The sequence below is a fragment of the Bombyx mandarina genome, chromosome 21 (genome assembly GCF_030267445.1).
Source record: "Bombyx mandarina strain Sakado chromosome 21, ASM3026744v2".
Taxonomy (NCBI): Eukaryota; Metazoa; Arthropoda; class Insecta; order Lepidoptera; family Bombycidae; genus Bombyx; species Bombyx mandarina.
The window spans coordinates 6,700,482-6,724,125 of NC_143227.1; the positions used below are offsets into that span (position 1 = coordinate 6,700,482).

At 39.7% G+C, this 23,644-nt stretch overlaps 2 protein-coding genes across 3 annotated transcripts in view; one reads left to right on the top strand and one right to left on the bottom strand.

The window, feature by feature from the left end:
* Positions 1-4,251, bottom strand: part of dsx-c73A (doublesex cognate 73A) — a 66,147-nt gene extending 61,896 nt beyond the window's left edge. For both annotated transcript variants that reach the window (XM_028181904.2, XM_028181905.2), the window contains exon 1: positions 1,458-4,251. In XM_028181904.2, coding sequence (XP_028037705.2) covers positions 1,458-2,240 — 783 coding nt within the window. In that variant the 5' untranslated portion in view covers positions 2,241-4,251. The remainder of the gene's footprint in view (positions 1-1,457) is intronic.
* The window catches only part of LOC114248619 (elongation factor-like GTPase 1), a 170,234-nt gene that overhangs the window by 73,294 nt on the left and 73,296 nt on the right, over positions 1-23,644 (top strand). The window lies entirely within an intron of this gene.

The following is a 23,644-nucleotide window of genomic DNA, read 5'->3' on the forward strand; positions in this document are numbered from 1 at the left end:
TGTCTGCCCAAGAATTTGGCGGGCGTTGCGACCACAGCCGCGTTAATGACAGGAAAGTACAATGAGTCGTCTAGAAGTGGTTTTTTTTTTCACTTCTATATAGAAATCTCTAATTGCTGCTACACTTGATTACGTTTGTGTTTTAACATTTCTCAGTCTGTCACGTTTGATGTCCTGAAAGATTGTACTTTTAATCGTTACGACAATTTCATTTTGAGATTTGCTGAATTCTTGAGACAAATTAACTAGCAATTTTTTTAATTAAAAATAAAATAATCTAGCCTGAAGTTCAAAATGCGCTAAAACATACATATATAAATTTTTTACAACGAATACATTACTTTCTTATCTTAGTGTAAAATTTGATTTCATTCTCAAAAACATACAAATAGATGTCAATAAACTGACAATGCGTTCTTGTATAACGTCGAATTACAAGTATGAGTTTAACAATATCAATATTCGATTCCATTGGTCTCTTTCACCCAGATTTGTATAAACCCCTCTTGTCGTATGTAATTAACAGCTAATGTGCTCTATCCCCGGTCACCGTCCTCGTCGAACCCGTCGCTTGCGACGAAGGGCTCGACGAGCGAACTAACCCATAGATACAGCCCACTGAGTTTCTCGCCGGATCTTCTCAGTGGGTCGCGTTTCCTATCCGGTGGTAGATTCTGCGAAGCACTGCTCTTGCTAGGGTCAGTGTTAGCAACTCTGCGGTTGAGCCCCGTGAGCTCACCTACAAACGTTAGGGCGAAGCTGAGATAGCCTCTCAAGGCTATCAGCATAGGTTAAAAAAAAAAAGTGCTCTATCTAAAAACGTGTTCTGCGAATTCGTATACATCTGATTTTTTATGAAAATTTCTAAAACAACATAAATGTTAAATGATGAAAGAAATCGTAAACGCTACGTTATTGTTTTTCTTGAACAGCAAACAATTAAAGCGAATGATTAGAAGCCCCTGGCTCAATCAAAATTACGATATGCAACAATTATCTCACTAATTGTAATTGTTCGCATTCATTCATTTATGGGCAGAGGGCGTTAAAGACTGTTTTTTTTATTATTACAAGTTCTTACATTGAACACACACTTCATCGAGTTACAAGAATTATTAATAATTTTATAAATAAAAAAGCGAATGACGTGGGAAACGCAGGCGAAGCTAGTGAATGCGCAGTAAGTAACCTTTCTCTAGAGGCTAATTAACTTCAATTTATTCGCGTTCACGTACAGCGAGCGAACTTTAGGGACTTTATCGGTTGCACTGACACACACATAAATTATCGTGAGAATTGAAATGGTCGCCGCGATTTTAATGTACCGAATTATGTGGTCTTTCGAACATGATAAGTTTACAAACGTTTCGAGAGAAACAATGGCATTAGAAAACAGGAAAGCTGTAGCTATTAGACTGTGAACAATTTAAAAAGAGCAATAGTATTAAATCACTGACCTCTTTTTTGTTTTGCTCATTGATCTTGACTTGAGTTTGTTGGGGCTTGTCGCGCAGCGGTAGATATCCTTCGCGACTGTCGGCCGGTTCTATAGTAGTCTCCGTTTGCGTGGTCGAGTCCAGGGTGACGGTGCTCGCGGTACCGGCGTCCGTGGATCTCGTCTCGTCTGCTATGTTCGCCGTCGAAGCAGTAACTTTAGGCCCATCTACCGTAATACCAGCCGTATCAGCGGAAACTGTTTCTGTACTATCCGTATTCAGTGTCGTGTCTGCGTCTTGAACCGTAGGGGTTTCTGTCGTTCTAACTATGGTTCGGATTGTGTAATGTTTTGTAGGCCTCGACGTAGTAGCGGTCGCGTCTTTCGTAGCCGGCGGGATCGTTTCCGTTTTACTCTGCGTTATTTTAGTTTCATGTGTCGTAGTAGGTTTCCGAGTGCCCTTTTTGGTTTTTGGTGATGTCGTGGCTGTAGGGTTTGTTACCGGAACAGTCGACTTAGTTTTCGTGGAGATTTTTTTCGCGTACGTAGTACGTTCTTCTAGGGTCGTCATTGTCGGGGTGCTGTCCGTACTTTGCGTGGTAGGAGGTGGCCTGCGATCGGCGGGCGGATCGAGGTTTGATTGTTTGGGCGTTCGGGACGGTGGGAAGAAATAGTCCATGATCGAGGGAGATTTGTTTCTGTTCGTGGCCGATAGCCATGTCCAAGGGTTGAAATCTAAGCCGCGAGGTTCGTCGGCATAGGCGACAGCGGCGAGCGCGAGGAGTACAAACAGAGACTTATTCATGGCGCGGCGTGCGCGTGCGGCCGCGACAACGATGCAAGCGGAACTGCGCAAGCCGGTACTAAGGCGCACAACTCGCAGGCACTCTCCCAGCTCATTCCGCCCTACGGAAAACTATGCAGATGCAACCTCCGCAATGCCTTATGTTCCGTCAGTCCACACTAGTTTCCGTGTTTTGATTATTTTAGTTTACGTTTGCCGATTTAAGCACAAAACAAATTATTATCTATATATCAATACGTGATGGAAAAACTTTGTATCCCTTTTTACTAAAATTGCGCAGATGGAGGTGTATGAAATTTCCCACACTTATAGAGAATATAGAGAAGGAGTGTAGAATATTTTTTTTTTTTTTAAATTATGCCTAAAAAATACATTAAATCAATTTAAAGAAACATTACACACACTACCATGTATTTGACGCACACACGCATGCGTACATTTATTTATTGTCAAACATTTGTTCTTGACGTCTGTGGTCAAATTGAAAATAGATTAATTTTTTTTTGTCTTTATTAATATTTTTCTATAGTGTAGTCTTGGCGAAATTGTGATTATAGAAGTATAATAGTCTTTGAAAATAGAATCATAATAATGTACAAACTTACAATTTCAATTAATTATAGTCGAATTTCGACTACTGCGGGACCACTAGTGATATGTTAAATAATAATACACAACTGTTAAAAGTTTCATTATGTTTTGTTGGTAAAAAACCTAATCACGAATTCTAATGAATAACACACGTGGACTACTGTATCAAGTGTTGCGACTATTCCAGAAAAGTTAACCGCAAGGTTTAAATATGTTAGGTTTATACATTTGTTTTAAAAGTAAACTTCCACCATGGAGAAATAATCAATAACAAAATTTATATATGTATGTATTTTTAGCGTCTACTACAGAGCATATTGGGACCTGTCAACACTTTCCTGCCCATTTGGGCCGCGATGCGTTCCAATTTAGATGGCGGGACGGTTGTGAGATCATTCAGCTACTTAATGCAATAGAAAAACGTTTCAACGGCGATTATAAGTCTGCAATAAGGATTGACGTTGTTTAATTTCTATTGCGTAAATTCGCCCTGCGGTTCCCCGCTCTAGCCCAATACCGCTATTCGATCAGAGGCGTTCAAATTCGCATCGTGTTCGTAGGAATGCACGTCTTCGTTCTAAAATTGTTGCATTATAGTAAATGTGATGCGGTCCACCAAACCGTTGGATGTACAAGTCGGGTCATTTTACACGCTCCAGTTATAGGCGTTTCCATATCTCACAATGTCACGATGGGAGGTCAAATATTTGTCGTTTTTTTTTTTGTTTCTGGAAACTGTTAATTTGCGATATCGGCTCACGTTCGACTCGTGTTTGTGTTTTAACTCTGCTGTTCGAAAGATTCGTGATATTATGCCGCTCTATGTAATTGTACAGTTGTAGTCTTACGACTATAATAGATCGTTCCTTGGTTAAATATTATTTACCAAATAATTATGGAGCAGGAATCTTCACAAAGTAAATGCGTCCATCTTGAAGAATGAGATGAAAGTTTGAACAATATTCAAATGCGGATTTCCTATCCTTAATATCGGAACGCACCAATATTTCAAGGAAGTAATGATAATTGAAGCATTGGATGCATTCACTGCAGACTTCGACAAGGCGATCTTGAAACAAGACGGGTATCTACTGAGCGATTTATGTCCGTTGACTTCGGTAACCCCGAAACACCAGGTATTAATCTCTTTGGGCTTCACTATTGGAATTCATACGTCCTTGTGGCCCGTGAGCTCATAGAACCGAGGAAATGAGGAAGTACTGTCACAATTGAAATAATCTGGTCCCACTAAAAGCAAAATTAGAAACGACAATGAAACATTAAATCACAAACAAAACTGACAATAATCGTACATTTAAAATCCATTAATTAAACAGCTCTAGTTGTTTGTATTCGACGAGAACTTGGGTGTATCTAACATTGAATTAATAACAATGAACAATAGGCTTCGTCCCTACCCCGACTTACAGAGCGGTTGATTTAACTCATTGTCTATTAGATTAGTTAAACCAGCACCATGAGAAAACGCTTCTTGTTGACAGATCAACCTTTAATTAATGAACTTTAGTAAAGAAATAGATTGATCGTAGACGGGAGGTGTTAAATAGCGAACGGTTACATCGACGCTTGGTTACTCACAATATAAAAAAAACAAGAAAATCACAAACGACTTATCCTCTTAGCTCGTAATTTTTATTTTATTGCTTAGATGTGTGGACGAGCTCACAGCCCACCTGATGTTAAGTGGTTACTGGAGCCCGTGGACATCTACAACGTAAATGCGCCACCCACCTTGAGATATAAGTTCTAAGATCTCAGTATAGTTACAATGGCTGCCCCACCCTTCAAACCGAAACGCATTACTGCTTCACAGCAGAAATAGGTAGGACGGTGGTACCTACTCGCGCGGACTCACAAGAGGTCCTACCACAAGTAATTACGCAAATTATAATTTTGCGGGTTTCACTTTTATTACACGATGTTATTCCTTCACCGTGGAAGTCAATCGTGATCATTTGTTGAGTACGTAATTCATTAGAAAAATTGGTACCCGCCTGGGATTCGAACACAGGTGCATCGCTCAACACGAATGCACCGGACGTCTTATCTCTTAGGCCACGACGACTTCTTTGAAATACATTTGTTTGTTGACAATACTACTTTGTGTATCCTACTTTGATTATTGCAAGAGACTTACCATGTAGTGCCAATAACAATTGTATAAACTCAATCGGATAAATTAAAGCGCAGACCACGACAGACACCAAATAAAGGTATTTTTATGCACCGAAAGATTATGCACTTTATGCACCTACGCATTTAGCGCTTTCTTTTCTTTTTCCAAATCTGGCAACCTTCGTTTCCGCGAATAACTTTTGTATTTAGCGATGAACAGTTTCTCTTGGTTAATAATCTCTAGTTTTTGTAAATTTAAATCGTGATTATCAATCGGCCCGAATTGAGAACCTATTGAAGTTGGTTAAATATTGAAAAATAATAAGTATACATTTAAAAATGGTTTACGGTGGTAGATTCTGCGAAGCACTGCTCTTGTTGGGGCTAATGTTAGCAAATTCGCTCAGATTGAGCCCGTAAGCTAACCTACTCATCTGGGCGTAGCTTGCACAGCCTTAGGCTACCAGCTAATAAGTAGAGGAAAAAATTGCCCACGGTGATCTCGAGTGGTCCACCGTAAACCAATGTAAGCTAGTTTACCACTAAAAAGAATCAGAAAACGATCAGGACTTGCTCCTTACGATATAAATCTCCATCTCACTGCAACTTACAAAAAAATGTACCAGCCTACATTACATTAATTAGTTCAATTTCAAATTGTGGTTTTCCATTTCTTTTTTTTTATGTTTTTATTCTGTGCATAACTTTTTGATGACTAAAAATCAGACTAAAGCATAATTATTTAGAAACACGTCTTATTCTCCGGCTGATCAACGACGGTGAAAGGTGGCTACCGTTGTTCAGAAACACCGGTAATGCTTCTTGTAGCTTAAAAGCTCTTTTATTAAAACGCGGAATTTTAATCGGCGGATAATAGCTTTGGTAGTCGCGTGCGTAAACAAGTTTATGATTCGCACTTAAAGAAAATTAAACTTTCTTTTTAACGTGCAATTTAATTTAAAAACTAGTCAAATCTAATGTTTTTTTTATTGCCCTTGTAGGCAGACGAGCATACAGCCCACCTGATGGTTAGTGGTACCGTCGCCCATGGAATTCAGCAATGCCAGGGGCAGAGCCAAGCCGCTGCCTACCGTTTAATATATTGAGATTACGTTGATAAACAAGAATTCTTTGAACTATACGTTTTATTTTTAATAATTAATTCACACACATTTACACACCGCATACAAGATGGCAAGAAGGAAGGATGTACAAAAGTGGCGCCATCTAGTGTTACACTATAAATAAGAGCAGAGCATACAGCCTAAAATCAATAAAATTTTATCCAATATAATAATCTCCACAAGCCTCGTTTGAATAAGGACATGTCATAGCGCTCGGGAAACACCGTGGAGGGGAGCTCATTCCACAGCCGAATGGTACGTGTACATGTTACAATGTATAAATTTTCTATTTTTTACGTCAAATACTACGAAAACAAATGGCTTGTCGGTGTTATCATCGGTTGATACCTGCGCATTGCACAATTGGCTGCATCTCGATTTTGTTCGTTGTCGGTCGGGGCAATTGCTCCAATTGTCCCCGTGTCGCTTAACGGAATTCTTGGTTTTCACCGCTCGGCCAGAGTCGACCGAAACCGGAACAACGCCGGCCGGGTACCAAATCTAAAATCGCGTGAAAATCTTGTATAAATAAATATGCGCCGCTTACGCAGCACCTACTCTTCGCTTTTCAAATTTGACATTTAATCTTATTAGCTCTCCGTTCGGAAATGATCGCTAATGCTTGCACGTTAAAGTACACAATTGCTAGTGTGTGTAATGTAAACAAGTTTTAAAAACATATTATAATTCAGTACGCGTTTTGGATTACCATTCGTATGTATGCCCGAACTTCCTATCATGCACGAAGCTGTCAATGATAATGGTGTTACTTCCTTAATGCTTCAGTTTTGTAGGTTAAGAAATCGAAGAATGACCTAATTACGTTTTTACGTAATACTATCATCATAGACTGCTGGAAAAGTGTAGAACCTTACAAGGTAATACAAGATTTTTTTTTCCGATTGATTTCATTATTTTACTGCATTGCAGAGATAGGTTTACGGGATTTGAACTTTGTCATCATTCAATACAGACCACATTGCAAATTAATATTTATTATGTACTAGCTGACCCGGCGGACTTCGTAGTGCCTCAATCGATGAATAGAAGATCTAAATTTTTGTATAAAATAAACTTAAAACAAACAAAAGGAATCCGTCCGACGCGGGGGACATCAAAGGAAAAACAAAATTGTTATTTTTATTTAATTCCGAGCATTTTCATATTTATCTACCTATTAAACCTTCTCTGGACTTCCACAAATAATTCAAGACCAAAATTAGCTAAATCCAGCCGTTCTCGAGTTTTAACGAGAATAACGAACAGCAATTCATTTATCTATAGATGTATGAACATTTAAATTTAAAAAACGATAATCCTTTACGTCATCAATCCAATTACCACCCAAGAAACTATTAATATCCGGTGAAAGTAAAAAAAGCCCTTTAATAAAAATGACAAAACAAAAAAACACAAATAAATCGAACAGAGGCAATTACGGCTTCTAAAATTTTTGTATTTTCATGGTATAATGAGGAAGTTGTTTCGTTGACAATCACAATGAAAGTTAGATTGAACCCAACCATTATTATATCTGAGCTAAATCAATCAGCAATCGTGCTGAGATTTTGTGTCAGTCGGTAATGCCGTAATGATTCCTAGCTTACACTAGAACAACCGCTCACGACATCTGCTAGTCACTGTTCTGTTCTAAAGCATAATAAATAATAAAACGCCAAATTTTATTCACTGTCGACATACTTTTGGGCACACGGTTAACATAGTGCTAAGTCGTTACTGGTTTTTTTCCTATTTCGCTGGTAAGCTAAGGGGCTCAGCTACGCTATGACTGCTAGGTGAGAATTTGCTAACACTGGCTCTAGCAAGAACAGTACTTCGCAGAATCTACCACCGGATCGAAATAGATCTCAACAACGTGAATACCTCCATCCACCTTCAGGTATAAGCTGCAACTGACATTATTGGAACGCTTAACTGCTTATGCTTGCATAAGGTTAGACAGAAACAGTAGGCAGCGGCCTGACTTTGACTCTGTCATTGTTGACGTCCATGAGCAACGGTAACCACTCACCATCAGATGGGCCATATGCTCGTCTGCCAAACACAGGCAATAAACGTAAAATTCGATTTACAGCTTTCGTTTTCTGTACACAATGCGTCATGCGATCACGGAAGTCATTTGCATGGGGATACACAATATTTTAGAACATTCAATATAGCTTTCAACATATTTTATGTGCTCAAACTGTCTACGTAATATAATGCTTCTGTATCTTCGCATAAACAAAGATCGACGTAGCTATCCTCGCGATACGGCTCGCTTCCGGGGTTAAGTCGCCTTTATTCTAACTTCAGTATCCATTCTGCTCACACCTACCGCATAAACAACGAGTCTAAGCGTGACAGAGCTCTGTGAAATCTAAGTACTATGTATATATCGCACTTAGAACTGGCCAATAAATACCGAGCTGTAGGATTAAATCACCTCAACAATGTTACTAAAGCGCAATGGTACACAGGAAAAGTAACTGTTTGATTTCTTCCGTTCGTCTTGGACATCGCCGTGGTTTTGTTGCAATTTCATCCGTTCCTTGACTGTGTAATTAGCTACCAAGATAATTAAGCGAATTCAAAAAGGGAAACATTAAATATTTGCCTGGGGAATCCTCTCGTTCTTGTTTTAAAGATTATCCAGCATTACATGGAGCATCCATTTTTTGTAATTGTAATTGTAAATAATTGATATCTGAGTGATCATGTATTACTTAATATTTCTTAATCTAATTGATAAAAAAATGTATTCGAGGTCAAAATGAAAGCTGTAGAAAAAGAAAAAACAAGAATAAACACTAATAAAAATAAAAGCGAATTATGCTATAATTAGACTTGATTTAGAAAGCAAATATTATTTATGTAATACGCATAAATATGTTAGGTTTTAGTAAATTAATGTCTATAGCAAGCAGTGTATAACAAAGCCTGGCTCTTGAATTAGCACTTCTTCTAATTTTTATATTTTATTTACATTGTTGGTTATAAAACACAGTTTTAGTTTATTGGTACCGTATCACGAAACAGATGTAAAATACTTCAACTTGTTTCTAGAACGTGTGCGTTTACAATTTATTGTAAAAATTAACACCGCAGATTTTAATTTTACCGGTAAGTAACTGACTTTTTTTATTTAAAGCCAATATGAGTGGATAGATGAACTTCGAGCTGTCTGAGCTAAAGCGATTACCGGAACTCATGAACGCCCAATACACGCTACCCAATTTGAAGTTGGACAGTTTGTAATTTGACTTCATTAGAACAACGTCTGTCCATGCTCGCCAATCGAAACGAGGTATAAGGTATAATATAAGGATTTCTTTAAATATCATCACCCTCAGGATATAAAGAAAACAAAATACATCAGAACAAAAAAAAACTATGCTATTGTTTCTTCTTTCACGACAAAAGAGATGCTTTCAAAGGACTAAATTTCGGTAAGCAGCTGAATCAAGTTAACCGCCATCATACCGTTTTTTTTTTTTTGGTCAGGAGGAAATCGCCGGACTTCCGCCCTCCACTGGGGACGGCGGGCGGAGCATGTCGGAGTCGAACCGACTAAAACCTCCTGTCGCTCAACAACCAACATCCTAACCTCACATGAGACAGAACTCATGAAAAGGCAAAGGGGGGAAAGTGAAGCGTTTAGTGCGGAGCACATCTCTCCCATCACCCTCCCCTCGGGACGTCGGACTGGCGGTCGTCGGCGCCACGACCACCAGCCCTCTCTGTGCCATGATACCGTGTGCCATTTTGGTAACAATTGTATGTTATTCGGTCACAAAGGCCAGTTCGAATAACGTAAATTATGATCTCAGTTCCGAAGTAATTACAGTTCCCATATAAACGATACAGAAAGCAAATTACTTTAACCTCTAATTAAGCTGTATCTGATACTGAACTCACAATTCTAATATGCAAAGATGATCTCCGTAAAGTGGCCGCTTCCTCTAGTTTCTTATTAATTCACGAACCCATTCTCATAACATAATCAATGCGATCATGAAGTAAAAGGTAACAGAACATAATGGCCAAGTGTTAGGAGGCGGACAAGTAATGGTGCGAACACATTACTAACACTTTTACTGAATGAATTGACGATGTCATTAGCAGCGTTATTACCCATTGATTATTGGCGGTTTCAATGAGGACGGTAACGATTTTCATGTTGATGGACAACTGATTGTCTTCTGTTCCCGTGACAGGCTTTCTAATTTATTGTCGCCTTATCGCTGTACGTTATGTAATATGTTCTACTAAATTATCTGCGTTGAATAACGTCTTAATAGCTATTAACTTTTTACGCAATGTTCGAGATGCGGGTAATTTTTTTTTAATTGATTTTTGTCCCTTTTTAATTTATACATTATTGTCTGTTCAACTATGTTTCCATCCGATTGCTTATATATTCAGATGCTAATGATTTCAAGCATCAGTACGGCGGTAGATTTAATTAGATACATTATATTAAAAAGTCTTGGTTTGTTTCGGTGCAGCACCCTATTTTTTTTTTGGATAGGTTTTTTCTCCGCGTTTTGAATTAACGCTATAGAAATAAAATAAAATTCTTGTACGGAACGCCGACCGCGTCACAAACGCCGCGACCGAACGCTAAATTTGCATTTGCCACCGTTGCCGCGTTGGGCGCTCGGAATTGAACAACGCAGTGAAAATTGATTGCGCTTCTAATTGAAGTGGTGGAACGCGGACGTGTTCGCTTCGGTGTGAGAGGTTGCGGCGCCCGTGGGAGCCTTCCGCCCTAATAACACGAATCGAACTGATGACATCGGATTAAAACTCTGCGATTCTCGCACGAAAACAAATTCACTCTAAGTAATTTAATTGTTTAACATCTTTTTTTTTATTTTTATTTTTTTATTGCTTAGATGGGTGGACGAGCTCACAGCCCACCTGGTGTTAAGTGGTTACTGGAGCCCATAGACATCTACAACGTAAATGCGCCACCCACCATGAGATATAAGTTCTAAGGTCTCAGTATAGTTACAACGGCTACCCCACCCTTCGAACCGAAACGCATTACTGCTTCACGGCGGAAATAAGCGGGGTGGTGGTACCTACCCGTGCGGACTCCCAAGAGGTCCTACCACCAGTGATTACGCAAATTATAATTTTGCGGGTTTGATTTTTATTACACGATGTTATTCCTTCACCGTGGAAGTCAATCGTGAACATTTCTTGAGTACGTATTTCATTAGAAAAATTGGTACCCGCCTGCGGGATTCGAACACCGGTGCATCGCTACACACGAATGCACCGGACGTCTTATCCTTTAGGTCACGACGACTTCCAAATCCATCTTAATTAATAGTGGGTTTTTGTATCGCCCTTGTAGACAGACGAGCATACGGCTCACCTGATGGTGAATGGTTATACCATCGCCCATGGACTTCAGCAATGCCAGGGGCAGAGCCAAGCCGCTGTCTACCGAATTTTATGAATTAATCGCTTTTGTCGAATTTAAAATTTTGTATAATTTCGAACGAGCAGTCCTCCTAGTACTACATATTATATATGTGTGTTGCATAAGCATCTATACATAAAAGTATAGTTTATGAAAAAATTAACTGATTCGGTTTTTTTTTTAAATCTAGTTGAACGTACCAATTAAACACTCGGAGTTTTAAGTGATAGTGATATAAGACGCTATAATAGCCTCACAGGATAGACCTTACAGTTCACCCACTCTAACACACAAGATTGAAGTTTCTGGAAGTATTGGATATGGAATAACTACTGTCCCATCCTTCAAACAATTTTCCCAAGCTAAAAACCTACCCAATTTCTTACTTTAGCTCGTTCATATTTGGTTATCCCGCAATTTCAATCGAAGGCGACTAGCGGCCATCAATGTTACACAAAATAAACTACATTACGTGCAAGGTAACCAACTTTCGATGATAATCAAACGCGCTGGAGTACATTTCCTTTTGTAGATGCCAATTAACAGTTACATACTTATGATGTCTTACCTTTAATGTAATCGTAAAAACAACACAGAACACATGGTAAATACAAGATCTCATTACAGCTTTATATGTCACTCTGTATTATCTTAAGTAATGTAAAAGTTGAAACTAGTGTGCTTAGTGCGAGTTTCTTAACGTTCTCGATGGCGTAAAAGTTAAGCCAATTTAGTATGCAGTTGGAACAGCGCCCCTAGCGGCAAACGTACGCAAACGATCCCATTCCATACATATATGAGTTAACTTTTACGCTATCGAGAACGTTTAAAAACTCGCATCGAGCACATAGATTCATTGTCGGAGCAGAAATGTAACTTTAAATTAATCTGTCAGTGTAGTTGATTTGTATTGAAAACGTTACGAGAAAAATCATTTTCATCGAACTATAACAGTTTACGGTCCTATTAACAACCCGCGGACACCTGCGAGATTAAATTTCATTCATGCGCCACGAACCTTTCATAATCCATTTTATGCCCTGCGATGTTTTGTTTTATTCAAAACAACGTCGGCATAACAGTAGCTTCGTTATTCTGCTAAAAAAGCAATTGTCTACAAATAAAAAAATCCCATAATACCAGGAGAGCGATGACTACGTTTGTTTATTTTAAAACGGCTTACTTAATTACAATTTAAACTGCACGTATTAATGCGTAAGATCCTTTTTAAAGCAAACTCCCAAACAAAAGACTAAATCCGTTGTATAATTATAATTATAGTTAGTTCCTAATCAACAACAAAATGATTAAAATTTATAATACGTACGTATGTATGTATAATAATGTATAATGTGTGTATAATAATATATCCGGGTAATTATCACAAATAGTCATTTATTTTGGCTTCAACAGCGGGAATGCCTTTATGCAATACAATTGAAATTTCACATCCTTATGATGTCAATAACCAATTATCCTACAATTGTCAGGCCGCGAGTTTGTCTGCACGTCCAGAGTAAATAATCTATACCTATATATATAAAAATGAATTGCTGTTCTTTAGTCCGAAACTATAGCCACTATGCCGCCTCTCGTACGCCCCTCAGGCCAATCACCGGCTTACGATGACGATGACAAGGCAGAGTTGCTGGCCGATGCACTGCAAGAGCAGTGCACCACCAGCACTCAACACGCGGACCCCGAACACACCGAGTTAGTCGACAGGGAGGTCGAGCGCAGAGCTTCCCTGCCGCCCTCGGACGCGTTACCCCCCATTACCACTTCCGAGGTTAAGGAGGCGATCGTTAGCCTACAACCACGGAAAGCTCCCGGCTCCGACGGCATCCGCAACCGCGCGCTTCAATTGTTACCAGCCCAACTGATAACGATGTTGGCCACCATATTAAATGCTGCTATGACGAACTGCATCTTTCCCGCGGCGTGGAAAAAAGCGGACGTTATCGGCATACACAAGCCGGGCAAACCGAAGAACGAAACCGCGAGTTACCGCCCCATCAGTCTCCTCCCGGCGATAGGCAAACTATACGAACGGCTCCTTCGTAAACGCCTCTGGGACTTCGTATCCGCGAACAAAATTCTGATAGACGAGCAGTTTGGATTCCGCGCCAGACACTCGTGCGTCCATCAAGTGCACCGCCTCACGGAGCACATCTTACTAGGGCTGAATAGGCGGAAACCCATTCCGACAGGAGCCCTCTTCTTCGATATAGCGAAGGCGTTCGACAAAGTCTGGCACAACGGTTTGATATACAAACTGTATAACATGGGAGTGCCAGACAGACTCGTGCTCATCATACGAGACTACTTGTCGAACCGTTCGTTCCGATATCGAGTCGAGGGAACGCGTTCCCGGCCCCGTCACGTCACAGCCGGAGTCCCGCAAGGCTCCGCCCTCTCCCCGTTACTATTTAGTTTGTATATCAATGATATACCCCGGTCTCCGGAGACCCATCTGGCGCTCTTCGCCGATGACACCGCCATCTACTACTCGTGTAGGAAGAAGGCGTTGCTTCATCGACGACTTCAGACCGCAGCCACCACCATGGGACAGTGGTTCCGGAAGTGGCTCATCGACATCAACCCCACGAAGAGCACAGCGGTGCTCTTCAAAAGGGGTCGCCCTCCGAACACCACGCTGAGCATCCCCCTCCCGACTAGGCGCGTCAACACCCCCGCCCCCGCCATTCGCCCAATCACGATGTTCGACCAGCCCATACCGTGGGCCCCGAAGGTCAAATATTTAGGCGTCACCCTCGACAGTAGGATGACATTCCGCCCCCACATCAAGACGGTACGCGACCGTGCCGCCTTCATTCTAGGACGTCTCTACCCGATGATATGTAGGCGAAGTAAAATGTCCCTTAGAAATAAGGTGACACTCTACAAAACTTGCATACGCCCCGTCATGACCTATGCAAGTGTAGTGTTCGCTCACGCGGCCCGCACTCACTTAAAGACATTCCAAATCATTCAATCCCGTTTTTGCAGGATAGCCGTCGGAGCCCCGTGGTTCGTCAGGAACGTCGACCTCCATGACGACCTGGACTTAGAGTCCACCAGTAAGTATATGCAGTCGGCGTCAATGCGCCACTTCGATAAAGCGGCACGACACGAGAACCCTCTCATCGTGGCCGCCGGTAACTACATTCCCGATCCTGCGGACAGAATGGAAAGCAGTCGACGTCACCCAAAACACGTCATCTCGGATCCTCCCGATCCACTAACGGTGCTTCTAGGTACTTCAAGCACCGGTCATCGTTCTCGTCGAACCCGTCGCTTGCGACGAAGGGCTCGACGAGTAAATTAACTCCCAGACACAGCCCACTGAGTTTCTCGCCGGATCTTCTCAGTGGGTCGCGTTTCCGATCCGGTGGTAGATTCTGCGAAGCACGGCTCTTGCTAGGGTTCGTGTTAGCAACGTCATCAGGTTTGAGCCCCGTGAGCTCACCTACAAAAGTTAGGGTTACGCTGATATAGCCTCTCAAGGCACTCAGCTTAGGTAGGAAAAAAAAAAAAAAAATGTTCTTTAGTCTTGCTAAAACTCGAGAACGGCTATACCGATTTGGCTAATTTTGGTCTTGAATTATTTGCGGAGGTCCAGAGAAGATTTAAAAGGTAGATAAATATGAAAGTGCTCGGAATTGAATAAAAATAATAATTTTGTTTTTACTTTGATGTGTCCTCCGTCGGACGGATTCCTTTTGTTTGTTTTAAGTTTCTTTTATATAAAAGTTTAGGTCTTCTATTTATCGATTGAGGGACTACGAAGTCTGCCGGGTCAGCTAGTAAACAATAAAACACGATTTATTTAATAAAAGTATTATAAAACATAATTATTGTCACGTATTACCACGTCATTACCAAATAATGATTTAATACATTATTTAACAAATAATAAAAAAGCAGCATGATAACAACCAATTATGCTAGAAATCATTTTTAATAGAACCAACATAATGTAATTATAATTGCATACGTCAATTATAATATAAGAGTCCGGTCGGCAATCACGAGTTCTTCCTTTACCTTTCCATAAATAGAAAATAAAGTGGCCCGAAGGTTTCTGAACGAGACAAAATAGAAATACGGGTGGCCGCACCTTAATGGATGTTTGGCGCTAGCAATGAGGATGTGGTGCCGGGATTTTATTGAACTGAATACTACTATTAATATCGAAGAAAATAATTGACTAAAACTAAAGAAATTGTCGATAATCCCATTCTCACGGATCGTTTGGAACCTCTGGGTCTGCGGAGGGACTTCGGTTTCCTCTGTATTTTGTACCGTATGTTCCATGGGGCGTGCTCTGAGGAATTGTTGAGCCACTGCGGTCATCCACAGTGCGTTTCCAGAGGTATTTTTTGCCACATACCATCCTGCTATGGAATGAGCTCCCCTCCACTGTGTTTCCCGAGCGCTATGACATGTCCTTCTTCAAACGAGGCTTGTGGAGAGTATTAAGCGATAGACATCTTGGCTTGGCTCTGCCCCTGGCATTGCTGAAGTCCATGGGCGACGGTAACCACTCACCATCAGGTGGACCGTATGCTCGTCTACATAAAAGGGCAATAAACATAAAATAAAAAATAAAATAATAATCAGCCAAGAAATTAATAATCAGGAATTTCATTTTATATCCATTGCTTTTATGATACCAATGCCTATACATTTGACGGAAAAACCATTTGGTGCACTGACCTAAATAACAATTACGCGGTCGTGAAAACAAATTCTAGGATATACTATAATTAAAATAATCACCGTCTTGTCTTGTTGTCGTATTCATAAAACACACAATAGGTACGCCACAGGACACGTCACGACAACGTATACAGCGAACCTTCATTATCTTGTCTAGTCTTTTACAGTCAGTATCCCGGATCGTCACATCACTAGTACAAGCCACGAATGTCAGATTCCGAACAAAGTCACGACAGAACTTCATCCACTATTCAATTATCTGCTCTTTGCAATAAGACAAGACCGTAATTGTTGAGACTGCGTTTAGGTGTACGCAAAGAAAGTTGAGCAAATTGTAATGTTACAAAACGGCAAATCGAAAATGAAATTAACTCTGGAAATGTCAATTGTCAAACTGGTTTACTGGGTAGGATTAAATGGATATTTTAATTATGATCTTATAATTGGGTAGTAGGAATATTTTATGTCATCATTATTCCATAATTACGAACGTGCTAATTAAAAAAATAATGAATCCGAAGTATTTTAAATGAACGAACGGGATTTTCATTACGTATGTGACGAGTATCTACTCGTGTTGCGAAATAGGACTATGATGTGGCATTGTACCAATACAGTTGAGATGTAAATCGTAGATCTCATGAGGGATATGATACATTGCGGTGTCACGACAGTGCTAAGCGTCAGGTGGAACATGAACGTCTGCATATTAATGCTGATATAAAAAAGATGTGTAGTGTCGTGGGACACCGGATAGGAACGAAGTACCTTATTATAAAAATATTAATTTTAAGTTCTATTCGAGATGTAAAGAAGATAAAACTGCAGGTTTCGCAACAACTCACGGTCATTCGGTAACGTGCGAACTTATTGTGGTACACTTAATTCACGGTTGTTTGCATAAGAGTTAGTGTATTGCGCAAACGAACGCTCTAAGACCCTGGTCAATGATGATAAAAAAATATGTTATTTTTTGTACGTTATTATACGCACGTTATTACAAAGTTAAGTCGTACACTGTGCATTACTAATAAAAATCTTACGTTACGGATGTTTTTTCCCGGTTAGGGTACCCCTCCGCATCGTCCCACAAGGAACTTCGTTTCAAAAATAGATCAAATATTAAAGAACTTTTTATAGAGCATCGAATCCTACAACAACAACTTAGACTGCACTCTCGACAGTTTTTACGTCATAGGCTGACTAAATAAATAGATACTTGAAAATAGTTTACATCAAATAAGCCCCATAGACTGCTAGAAGCAAATAATCCCACTGAGTTTCTCGCCGAATATTCTCAGTGGTAGATTCCGCACTTGCTCTCGCTAGGGCTAATTTTTGCAAACTCTCTCAGGTTGAGCCCGTGAGGTTACCTACACGTCCGGGCGTAGCTGAAATAGTCCCTTAGGCTACCAGCGAATAAGTAGGGGGAAAAAAAGGTTAAAAAGGCTCTGTAGGATGCGTGAAAGTTTTTGAAGTGAAACTTCTTTATCGACGTAGGGAGGAAAAAACGTATGTAACGTTTTTTCGGTTACGTGCCATCTTAATTTCTTCCGTTACGCGCCATGTTTATTTTATTCCTATTTAGTTTGTTATCAACAGATGTTACTGCACGTAAATTGAACAATTCCTGAATCGCGGTGACGAGATGTTACACATTTGATAGACGTTTTCGTATTTCTCTTGCTAAATCATACTTACCCGGCGCGGCGGCGTGGCGGCGTCGGGATACCGTGATCATGCAGGCGGTTCCCCCGGGATGCGGCTGCTACATTGTACTGCGGAGTGGTTGACCCTTGCGATTATTTTCACTTCTACCGTGTGTGACTTGCACACACACACTTTTTTTTACGTACCAACACATTCTGTTTCAAAAAAAACGCGCTACTACCATTACAAGCCTTTCTTATTTCCATTACACAGATCGTCACGAATCATTATTAAAATGATGTTTTATAACAATCAGATCCGGTCGAATCGTGGAAACGTAACTGTATCGATTGTTATTGAACGATTCGCCAAAAATAGGTTATGAATTGGCACTAAATCGAATCATTTGTAAATGTTCATTTCTAGAGCACGATCATTATTAATATGAACGGGAATGAATTTTATTATTGTCTATTACAAAATCGTTTATCCTCACTCGTCTGCTAACAAATAATATTATTATGGTATTTCAGCTTGATAAAATATCGTTTCATTTAAAGATTTACGACCGTATTAAGTATGTCATGGAATCTATTATCCGTTAGAGAAATAGAATTTGAGAATCACTGGGACTTTGGCAGGAACGTGGGGAGCTAAGTTGTGTGAATTGTTTTATTTTGTTAGTAGAGTTTCTGCAGGATTAGATGTGAATAACTGTTATCTTCTTTGAAAGTCCAAAAATATGGGAAAATGAAACAAAACCGCCGGACGTTGCAACTCAGGTTCTTCCAGTAAGTCCCCTGAAAAAGTTTAAATAAAAAACCACCATTTTAGTGAGACTTTATTTCATTTCATCTCATCTCGTTAAATTATTTTCATCCCAAGTGATTAAAATCTCAAATTAATCAATGTCATCTCATTTCGCTTTATTAGGACAGAATATAAGAAAAAAATTGAGAGTTGGCTTAAAGGTCTCGTTACCAGACCATAAAATAACAAAAAAAGAAGAAGACTAAATTCGGATTGTGAAAACGGTTATATCCCTAAGTAACTGTATTGAAAACGTAAAATATTGATCGAATAGACATGTTGAAGGTATGTTAAATAACTGTCCATTTTATAACACGGTGTTATTTCTACAATGTGGAAGTAGTACGTGACCACATGTTACAGTATTCACATGCATGGGTGCTGCCCGCAGAACCTGAATCCCGACGTATAAGTCGATACGAGAACAACGAGCTTCTTAATTTGTTAACCTTACCTTACATCGACTTCAGTACAAACATCACGGTAAATTCATTAATTAGACAGATTTCATCTATATCTATCTATCTATCTATACTAATATTATAAAGAGGAAAGATTTGTTTGTTTGTTTGTTTCGAATAGGCTCCGAAACTACTGGACCGATTTGAAAAATTCTTTTTCCATTAGAAGCCGACATTGTCCCTGATGAACATAGGCTACTTTTTTTAATTTTTATTTTATTTTATTTTTTGGTTTCATGTGTGTTTTAATGTTTCCGAAGCGAAGCGAGGGCGGGTCGCTAGTCTATATATAAATGAATTCGTTATTCGCTGTTCGTTAGTCTTGAATTATTTGTGGAAGTCCAGAGAAGGTTTAAAAGGTAGATAAATATGAAAATGCCCAAAATTAAATAAAAATAACAATTTGTTTTCCCTTTGACGTGTCCCCCGTCGGACGGATTCCTTTTGTTTGTTTTAAGTTTATTTTATACAAAAGTTTAGGGTCTTTTATTTATCGATTAAGGCACTACTAAGTCTGCCGGGTCAGCTAGTTCAAAATAAAAAGACGTTCTCGGCATTCTCGAAATACGACAACACTATCAACCGATACCACTAATAACCATAACAATAATTAATTTGTATTATGCAAGGCTTAATGATTCGAAACAAGGATATTATCGCCTTTAATTTCAGTCCTCAGTGGTTAGAGACAATGCTAGTGGTCCCCAACAGGTTACCACTGAAAAATGAAAAGGGAAATAAAAAAGAAGTCGCATTGCATATAATAATATTATGGACAATTCATTTAAAAACATCTGACGTGCGGTCTCTATAATCTAGATGGAACGCGGATGACTTTTACCTGTTTAATTTCGAGTTATGTTGCTCGTTTACGAAATATGAGCATGAGGTAAGCATTTTTTTATAAAGTGTTTCACTAATTCACTAATTTACAAGGACTATTATAATTATTTTATTGTATAGATGGGTAAACGAGCTCATGGCCCGCCTTTTTTAAATGGTAACCGGAGCCGATAGACATGAGGTCGAAATATAAATTTTATTAAAAAGGCTGTCCCGCAGTTGACGCATGACTAATTCGCGGAATAATAAAATATGTATTTAACTATTTCACTCTCCCTTCGATCTTATTTTCACTCATCTGTGAGAGTCATCATCTTCTAGAAGATATCGCTTTAAATGTTAAGACTATTACAGTTTTGTCTTTTTATTGCGATCATGAGTCAACTTTCTCGATCTACAATAAAATAGAATCTACAATCCTTTGATATCCGATTTTTTTCTTTTTTTTATTGCTTAAATGGGTGGACGAGCTCACAGCCCACCTGGTGTTAAGTGGTTACTGGAGCCCATAGACATCTACAACGTAAATGCGCCACCCACCTTGAGATATAAGTTCTAAGGTCTCAGTATAGCTACAACGGCTGCCCCACCCTTCAAGCCGAAACGCATTACTGCTTCACGGCAGAAATAGACGGGGTGGTGATACTTACCCGTGCGGACTCATTTTTGACGTAATTGGATTTGTTGGTGGTAGTTCATTCCCCTTTCGACTTTTAACGGTAATATTACGCCCTGCATGCAAATAGCCACCAAGTTTACCGGAAGCATCAGCTGTTTAGCTGAAGTCGTGCGTTCTACATGTTTAATGACAGCGAATTATTAGCATACATTGAAATGAAATGTTTCGTATATTTGCATATTAAAATTTAAATCTTCAAATGATTAATTCTTCAATCATATCATAATAGAGTATTGTTTTGTATCTGTATAATGTACTCTTTGTAATCTTATCGATATACGTTTTGTTTTTTCTCCTACCTATGCTGATAGCCTTGAGAGGCTATATCAGCTTCGCCCTAACGTGTAGGTGAGCTCACGGGCCTCAAACCGGAGTGGTGCTAACACTGGCCCTAGCAAGAGCAGTGCTTCGCAGAATCTACCACCGGATCGGAAACGCGACCCACTGAGAAGATCCGGCGAGAAACTCAGTGGGCTGTGTCTGTGGGTTAATTCGCTCGTCGAGCCCTTCATCGCAAGCGACGGGCTCGACGAGGAGGCGACCGGTGCTTGTGGTACCTAAAAGCACCGTTAATGGATCAGGAGGATCAGTAATGACGTGTTTTGGGCAACGATATACGTAGTGCGTTTCGTTAAAAACAGAAATAATCCAAATTGTCGTTTATTAAGCGCGTAATCAGTTAATGACAATCGTATCATCACTAGTTACATAGCTAGATTTCGGGTAAAACACCTTGGTGTATATAAATACTTTGAACTTAACTACCAAGTACAATAATTAATTATTAAAATTCTGTATGCGTGAGAATTTCCGACATACATTGTGATCATTTAAATATTATTTTCGATAAACGAAAGGACCTTTTGCTTTGAGAGAAATCAGTTGAGTAGGTCAGGCGACAAGTGAAGTTATCCGTTATAACCATGTGTTTATGATATTACTTTGCACATTAAAATTTGAATTATCTTTCAACGTTTTTTTTTTTTTTTTATATTAAAGTAGGTATGTGTACTTTTTAGAATTTGGCGATTAAATGAGATTTATATATATATCTTACCGTACTGATTTATAACCAATGCAATATAACAATTATAGAATGTGCGACTAAAATGTAATATGTATGTATATAAATATATTATTTTTGAAATATTTTTAATTTTAATAAGTCGTAGTTTTCAGTTTTTCTGTGTCATCTGTTGGTAAGCTGCGTGTTGTGGCAGTATTCAAATACTTTTGCTCGCGGGTACATATTTTTTTAAACTGGTGGTAAGGGGTATGTATGTAATTATGTATATTAAGATCGTTTGAGCAGGTTTGATTATGCGCCCTATTTCTGCTACGAAGTAGTCTAGCGTTCGTTATGACATTTGATGGCTAACAGTTATACGATAGAATTTGGCATCCACATTGTGGTGAGCTACGGCAAACCCTAAATACAAGACGACATGCCTTATGAAGTCGTCGTGGCTTCACGGATAAGACGTCCGGTGCATTCGAGTTGAGCGATGCACCGGTGTTCGAATCTCACGCGAGTACCAATTTTCTAATGAAATACGTACTCAACAATTGTTCGCGATCGACTTCCACGGTGAAAGAATAACATCGTGTAATAAAAATCAAACCTAAACCAAAGCTAAATTATAATTTGCGTAATTACTGATGGTAGGACCTCTTGTGAGTCCGTGCGGGTAGGTATCACCACCCTGCCTATTTCTGCCGTGAAGCAGTAATGCGTTTCGGTTTGAAGGGTGGGGCGGCTGTTGTAACTATTCTTGAGACCTTAGAACTTATACCTCAACGTGGGTGGCGCATTTACGTTGTGGACGTCTATGGGCTCCAGTAACCACTTAACACCTGGTGGGCTGTGAGCTCGTCCACCCAACTAAGGAATAAAAAAAAGAAATGCCGCGAAGCAGTAATGCGTTTTGGTTTGAAAGGTGGAGCAGCCGTTGTACTGTAAAAATTGAGATTAAGAACTCATGCCCCAAACAGAGTGGCGACATTAACGTTGTTGATATCTATGGGCCCCTGTAACCATTTAGCGCCTGGCCGTGAGCCAGTCGACCTAGGTAAGCATTAACGAGATGATCAGATTATTCACCCATGTAGGCTATAAAAATATTACGATAACCCGTCGCTTGCGACGAAGGACTCGACGAGTAAATTAACCCACAGATACAGCCCACTGAGTTTCTCGCCGGATCTTCTCAGTGGGTCGCGATTTCGATCCGGCGGTAGATTCTGCGAAGAACGGCTCTTGCTAGGGTTTATGTTAGCAACATCATCAGGCTTGAGCCCCGTGAGCTCACCTACTAGCCCGGTGAGGATGATATGGTCTCTCTAGACCATCAGCTTAGGTAAAAAAAAAACCGATATGTCATTGCTGCCTCGACTATAATGTACCTCACAATAAAATCGTTCACCTCTTTTCTCGTAACGTAGGTTATTTCACGGCCAACGTGCTGTGAAAGTTTCAATTTCACTTAATTTAACTTAGCCTATAAACACGAATATTTCGTAAAATTCTAGTATCGAGAGTCATTCGAAGCAACGGGAACAGAGGTTAGTCGGATTATCTATATATTAATAGGCAGCGGCTTGGCTCTACCCCTGGCATTGCTGACGTCCATGAGCGGCGGTGACCACTTACCATCAGGTGGGCCGTATGCTCGTCTGCCTACAAAGGCAATAAAAAAAAAATGTGAAGCAAAAACTTTGTATCCCTTTTTACGAAAAATTGCGCGGACGGAGGAGTATGAAATTTTCCACTAGAGAATATAGAGAAGAAGTGCACAAAGCGAACATTTTTTTTTAAATAATGCATAAAAGATACATTAAATCAATAAAGAAAACATTACACACACTACATACCATGTATTTGACGCACATACGCATGCATACTATTTATTGTCAAACTTTTGTTCTTGACGTCTGTGGTCAAATTGAGAATAGAT